At 42.0% G+C, this 7,244-nt stretch overlaps 1 protein-coding gene across 1 annotated transcript; it reads right to left on the bottom strand.

The window, feature by feature from the left end:
- Positions 1-5,572: 5,572 nt before the first annotated feature.
- Positions 5,573-6,938, bottom strand: LOC125402707 (olfactory receptor 2T27-like). Its single transcript, XM_048437586.3, has one exon. The coding sequence runs from the start codon at positions 6,936-6,938 to the stop codon at positions 5,985-5,987; it is 954 nt and encodes a 317-aa protein (XP_048293543.3). The 3' UTR covers positions 5,573-5,984.
- Positions 6,939-7,244: the final 306 nt, after the last annotated feature.

Here is a 7,244-nt window from a genome sequence, read left to right as displayed (position 1 = left end):
CTCTCAACATTTACCAATGGCCGTAGAGTCCTGGGCTGGGGACACAGTAGCGTCTACATTTCCTACATTCTATACCACGAGTTCACCAACTGACAACTCAAAGGAATCTACCATTTCTCCCATGACATGCTAGGGATGTTGAAGATCTCTCACACAGACTCTTCTACCTATGAGCTGCAGGTCTTTGGGAAGGGCAGCTGCATTTATGATAATCACTTTGGTTCTATTATGGTTTCTTCTATGTTCATCTTCCTCAGTGTTCTTCACATATGTCCCTCAAAGGAGGGTCATGGTCGTGGGTACCCATCTTCTCATCTTTTGGTGGTAAGTCTGCTTAAGACTGTGTGCTTATGCATAACAGCACTAGTTCCCCATCCTCTCCTGAGAGGGTGCAGGCTGCACCTATTTTGTAAGATCCCCACACTCTGATGGTCAAGACGTTGAACACTGATTAATGTATGTATTGGCCATTTGTGCTTTCTCTCCTGGAAATGCCTGTTGATACATTCAACTCTCTCTGCCTCCTGATTGTGGATGTGATAGGACTCATTGCTTCACATGCCTGCTGCCTGCACTGTTCCACTGTGAAAGACTGTGCCCTTGAACTCTGAGCCAAGATAAATCCCCATTCATTTAAAAAAGAATCTACTAAACTTGTTTACAGATTATGTGATTTGCTCTTTTATACTTAATTTTTAAGATCTTTGCATATTCTGGGTCTAAACTGTCCATCAGATGAATACTTGGTAGATATTCCCATTCATTTTTTAGGCTGGGCAGTCTTTATACTCTTGTTCTTTGTCTCTGCAGCTTTTTATTTTGGTGCAATCTCATCTGTCTCTTACTATTGTTTCCTTGGCTATTGGAGAAGCTCATTGCCCACATCATATCTTGTGGTGTTTCCCTGCTTTTCTCTAGTATTTTAAGGGTTCCATGTCTCACACTAAGGTTTTCTATACGCTCCGAGCTGGATTTTGTACACGAGAGCTAGGGAACTAGTGCCATTCTCTTGGGTCTGACTATCCAGTTTTCCTAAGAGCCTTTGTTGAAGGTTGCTTTGCTCCAGTGTATGTGTTTGGCACCTTGTGAAGAACCAGATGGCTGTAGTTGGAGGGATCTGTTTTCTTTAATTGGTCTAAGTGTCTGCATTTGTGTTACGATCATGTTGTCGTTGTTATCGTGGTTCTGTGATGATATGACTTTAATTAGAATATTGCAGTCCTTCTGTTCAGGATTTCTTTAGCTATAAAGGACCTTTTTTGTGTTTCCATATTCACTTTAGGATTTTTTTCGCCTATGAATAGAGTCTTTGGGTTTTGATGGGGATTGCACTGAACCAATGGCATTCTTTTGGAAAAATGGCCATTTTCATGATTTTAATCTTACCATTCCATCAGCATAGGTGGTCTTTCCATCTTTTAACATTCTCTATGATTATTTTCTTCAGTGTTTTATGGCTTCCTGTAGTGAGGCCCTCAACTTTGTTACTTGAACTTATGATGTGGATCCCCTCTGTATGCTATGTATATGTTTTATTGCCATTGGTTGATAAAGAAAGCAGTTTTGGCAAATGGCTTAGCAGAGTAAAGCCAGGTGAGAAATCTGAACATATATGTATATATATATATATATATATATATATATATATATATATATATATATATAGAGAGAGAGAGAGAGAGAGAGAGAGAGAGTAGGTGGAGTCAAAGAGATGCCATGTAGCTGTCAAAGGAGAAAGACACCAGAACCTTCCTGGTAGGCCACAGTCTCGTGGTGACCTGCAGATTAATAGAATGGGTCAGTTTAATATGTAAGAGGTAGGTAGGAATTTCCCTAAGCCATTGGCCAAGCAGTGTTGTAATTAATATAGCTTTTGTGTGATTATTCGGTTCTGGGAGGCTGAAAACCAACGCGCAGTCTCTGTTTACAAGTTTATGACTCAGTAATGTTTTTGACAATAGAATTGTTTTCCTGGTCTCTTTCTCAAGAAACTCACACCGGTTTTATATTCTTCTTATTTGATCACTTATATTTTTTTAATTTCTAAGTGTTCTTTGATGGAGTGTTTGGTATCTTCTAGGTCTAGTGTCTTAACATTCTTTTGAATCTTGCTATTTCACCTACTTAAACAACGCTGTGGTCAGTTTCTGTGGAATTGTTAACGGTTGGAAGAAATACAGTTTTCCCTTGACTCTACGTTGAGATCTGTGCCAGCGTTGGGAGGACAACACTTATGCTTTGACGTGAGGACCATTTTAGTGAGAAGTCTTCTCTTGAAAAGGTGTCCTGGCTTTCCATTGGGGGTGTAGTGCTCAACCCAAGATTCATTTCCGTGTGTGGTTTCCCCACTGCCTCTCTGGGTGTTGTCAGTGAGACTTGGAACCGCTCTCACTGGTTTCAGGTCTGAGTGGCCCATGTTCTCACCTGATCTTGCAAATCAGGAAGAAATACATGCTTAGCTATAGGAATGTCTACATCAGACAGAGGCCTTTTGAAGATACCAGAGCTTTGTTTGCACATCTGCTTTGCTCATGGAGTTCTAAGACTCAAGGGAATTTCACAGTGTCTTTGCAGAAGGTCTAGGTTAAGAGGGGATGGCGTTACATGGAGAGTTAAGTTAATGGATTTAACTATATAAGACTCATAGATAACTGGCAGAAGTTTGAAGGGTATTGTTAGGGTGGAAGCGTTCCCAGCTTGTAGCAACATTCAGAGACAGTACAGAATGAAGTGAGACCTCTGCAGAACAGCACAGTGGGCAAGAGATAGACTGAGGAGGCTACGTCTATGCAATAAAGTGTTTTGGGAAGGGAGGAAGCACTAGAGCATGTGATCCCAGAGTTTAGCACACAGAGCACAGAAATGTGGAGGACTATTTCATGAGCGTTCCATACCTTACCAAACAATCTGGGGGAAATCTGATCCTTAGATTCCGGGGGTTTAGTATTTGTGACTCGTGAATGTCTTGTCCATATTGCTGTATGCTGGCATCTGTTGACTCCTGGCTGCGGTAACAGGTGAAGTTTTTTTGGGAAAGATTATAACCTCTGCAGACCTTCTAGAGAGTGGCTAACACAACACCTGTGTTTACCATCAGGATGCCTCACCCCCTGTGTGGACAGACACTCTCTTCTCCCACTACCTTCACAAGCCCTTGGATAATTCACCCAAATTCTGAAACCTGAATCACCACAATGAGACTGACTCCAATGCAAAAACAAAGTCTTTATTTGCCACTTAACTTGGGTTCCTCCACTTGTCTAAGATGGCAGCAAGGACAGCAGCAGCAGCAGCAGCAACAACAGCAACAGGAACAGGGACACTGCAGGAGAGACCCAGAGCAGTGAAAAAAATTTTTTTTTTAAAATTTTCTTTTAATAGGGGCAGATTCTCAGGGAATTCCAAGCCTCAGTGCTTATAATTGGCTGCCCCCTAGTGGTGAGAGGGGGATTTCCAGACTTCCAAGCTTGGAAATGGCTGCTTTCTGATGACGTAAGGAGCCTATTCAGGTCTGAGGGGGAATTCTCAACTGCCAGTAACTGCCTGATTAGCTCTGATTGGTCCATTTTCCCTGCTCAGGAATTGGCTGGTTTCTAGTTAGAGGCAGAAAACACTCCATTCTGGGACCAAACTGTGTTTCTTTTTCTGTTTCTTTCTATCTGGTTTCTACCTGGTTCTTTCAACCCTAATCTTTGGTATGTCCTGAATCTAGGGACTTCTGACATCTTTCAAGTTCTAGTTTCAGGGTCTGGGGGCTTTCTCTGGCTCTTGGTTTGGGGGTAAAGTGTCTCTTCCCCTGACTGTGGTCCCATTTTCAGGGTGTATTTCTTTCCCTGGCTCTGAACCTGGAGCCAGCTTGTTCTGGGGTTGTACTAGGGCTATAGACTCAATGAATCTATGGGACCCTGGGCCTCTCATTGGAAATTATTGGTCTTTGGTACCCAGATGTTCTTTTCCCCAGAGGTCCTGTCCATGCAACCTTTTGAGACTTGCTTCTTCCACTCAGCAAAATACATTAAAAATTTTCTTGTTGCTCATTAATTTTCTTCCATTTTATTACCACAGATCAGTTTGTTTAAGTGTACAATGGTTGAAAGGCATGTTGGCTTTTCTGGCTTTTAGTGATTATAGATAAATTTACTATAACTATTTACACACTGGTTTGATGGTATACCAATGCCTGTAAGAGCTTCAGGCTGGGTAGATCATCATCTGGACTTGTGTGATAGAGATTGTCATTCAAAGAGCATATTCTTTGAAACGGGGGATGGGTGAATCTCTTCTGAAGGAGATTGAAGCCATTTGGATCCACTGTCGGTTTCTACACATAACACCTAATATTTGGTATCAGATTAGTGCACATGGACATGAAGCATGATTAGGTGGAAAGGAAAACTAGATCGTGCAATGCTGGCAAGATATGCTAGACTAGGAGGAAACTAGTCACACAGAAACTTCCTGAGAGAGTATGTTCTTAGGTAATCTAACCACAACAGTCACTGGGAGAGATGATGGTTGTTATACACTTGGTAGCTGAATCATTTCTTAAAGTGCATTTATCTCAGCACTACGTTTTACACGCTAAATATATGCAAATATTTTTCCAGGCGTATCCCAGTAGAGCTGGGAAAAATTCTGAGAGGAACTTCAAGGTGTCAAAGATGAATTTATCTGAGGGAACATAAAATATATAGAAAACACTAGAAAACAGAGAATTTTGTCAAAGTGTGAAAGACAATCTGTGAAAGACAATCAGAGGAGTGTTTTCACAGAACGTATAGTATCTGAAATGATGAGTAATTTGGCTGCTTTTAATGGTCTTTGTAAATCCTGCAACCGAGCATAGAGATGTAAAGTCACTCAGATGTTGGGTGAGACTTGGTTGTAAAGCAGTATGCATACCCGGGTTTCTAAAGTAAAGATTTCCCAGTTCACAGTTTTAACTTCATACTTTTGAAGTCCTTTATTTCAAAAACATAATGAAAAATAAAATCCTTATGCAGTAAATTCCTTGTTTCCTCGTGATCATTCTCCAGAAGGTGAATGTTTATCAATGTATATTTTTGTCACGTAAATCAGCCTCACCCACGAAACCAAGACACATGCCCAGGAATGGTCTAAGTGGAAAGGAAGAGAGAGGGGATGCTTTATGAGGGTCAGGGTCCCCTTTAAATTTTGCTATAATTTTTCAGCCCCAACAAGTTGTTACAATTTTACAAATTGATTTTCTCTATTTTTGTATTTGTGGCTAAATGTTTTCTACCTTTTATTTTGTCACTTTTTTTTAGAGAGTCTGTGATTGGGCTGTTGAGAGTAAGAAGATGGAAGTCTGTGTAATGCCCAGTCTCTGTTCCATAAAATGGGACTTTATTATTGATTGTTTCACTTAAAGACAGCATGATTGCATGAAAATTCCATCTATTAGCTTCAGAATGCACACTGAATATCATCAATATTTGAAAGTGAACTCACTCATTATTTTGATCAATTAAATAGTGCTGTCCTAAAGACTCATGAAAAGGGTTAAAAATGTAGTAAGAAAAAAATGGTTCACAATTATTCCTGCTAATTGTAGTCAGTAATGCATTCAGTTAGATCAAAGAACTTAACTGCATAAATCATTTCAAGGGGTTAATTGAAAGTGAAAAAATGAAAAGGAAATACCAACAGGATGATATTGAAATTAGCAATGTCAATCAAAGTGGGAATAATAGAATAACAAATAAGTTCTTTCTTGTAACTCAACGAATTAAGAAACCTTTATCTTTGCACAGATGTCATTTTCAAAATCCAAGTAATCTTACAAGCACGTAACTCTTACAAGGCTTTACTCAACTCAGGTCACCACTATGCTACTAAGAACAACAACATCCCAACAAATCCCAGTTTCTGTGAGTCTAAGATGTTCCTTTCTCACAACGTTCTCTATCCGATTTGGATTCAAGTTGACTTAAATTTACTTTGAAGTTGCAGGCTAAGACATTTCACCGGAGGAACCTGGCATTGTCACGGTCACAGCATCTGCCTGTGCACTTCTGTAGGGCTCCTACCACTTCTTTGTTTCTCAGGCTGTAGATGAGAGGATTGAGCATGGGGGTCACTATGGTGCCCAGCACAGCTCCTACCTGGTCTTGGTCAGGTGTGTGGGAAGAGGTGGGAGTCATATAGATGAAGATGGCCTGACCAAAATAGAGACTCACGACCGTCAGGTGGGAGGAGCAGGTGGCCAGGGCTTTATTCCTCCCCTTGGGAGAGTTCATCTTGAGGACGGTGAGGAATATGAGGGTGTAGGAGGTCAGGATCAGAGTGAATGGGGCCAGGAGAAAGATAATGGTTGACACAAACTTCACCATTTCGTAGACTGAGGTGTCCACACAAGACATTCTCAGAATGGCGGGCATTTCACAGAAGTAATGATTGATCTTCCTGGAGCCACAGAGCGGAAAATTCATGGGGTAGGCGGTATGAACAAGGGCTGCACCAGCTGCTCCAATCCAGGTGGAGGCGGCCATCTTCAGACAGACCTTGGGACTCATGAGAATGGTGTATCGCAGCGGGTGACAGACAGCCACAAAGCGGTCATAGGCCATTAGTGTCAGCAAGATGCACTCAGCAAGGCCGAGGGTGAGGAAGGAAAACATCTGAGTGGCACAGGCCAAGAAGGAGATGTCCTGCCTCCCGCTGAAGTAGTTGGTGGCCGCCTTTGGCACTGTGGTGGAGATGTAAGCCAGGTCAATGAGAGACAGCTGACTGAGCAGGAAGTACATGGGGGTGTGGAGGCGGGGGTCCAGCCAGATGAGCAGTATTAGGATGGAATTCCCAGCAGAGGCCAGGGCGTAGATGGAGAGGATGAGGACGATGAGGAGGTTTGGGTACCTGCAGCCGGGAAAGAGCCCCAGCAGGATGAAATCAGCTGTAGTTTTATTCTTCAGATCCATATTTTCATTCAGAGTTTCTCGTAGCAGATGAAAATCTACAATGTTAAATAAAAAGAGAAAGCATTTGGCTGGAACAATATTATTCTCTTGGTCATTGCCTCAGCTCTATCACCCTGGGGCTGAGACTCTGAAAGGGGGGGTTCCACAAGAGAGGTGTTGGGGTGAGGTACAGGAAGAGGGTACCAGGCAGGAGATGGGTATCAGGGGTGATGACAGAAAATCCCAAGTTGCAGGTCACTATGGTCAGTTCAAAACAAACCACTAAAAAACAGCCTGGGATTACCTGAGAGGTTCAAGTGTAAACTA

This window comes from Myodes glareolus, chromosome 9 (genome assembly GCF_982192425.1).
Source record: "Myodes glareolus chromosome 9, mMyoGla1.1, whole genome shotgun sequence".
NCBI classification, from domain to species: domain Eukaryota; kingdom Metazoa; phylum Chordata; class Mammalia; order Rodentia; family Cricetidae; genus Myodes; species Myodes glareolus.
This window is presented reverse-complemented; position numbering and strand designations above follow the sequence as displayed.

Bases quoted from the DNA above. Each gene is read 5' to 3' on its own strand.
- LOC125402707 (XM_048437586.3), bottom strand. From the start codon at position 6,938: ATGGATCTGAAGAATAAAACTACAGCTGATTTCATCCTGCTGGGGCTC.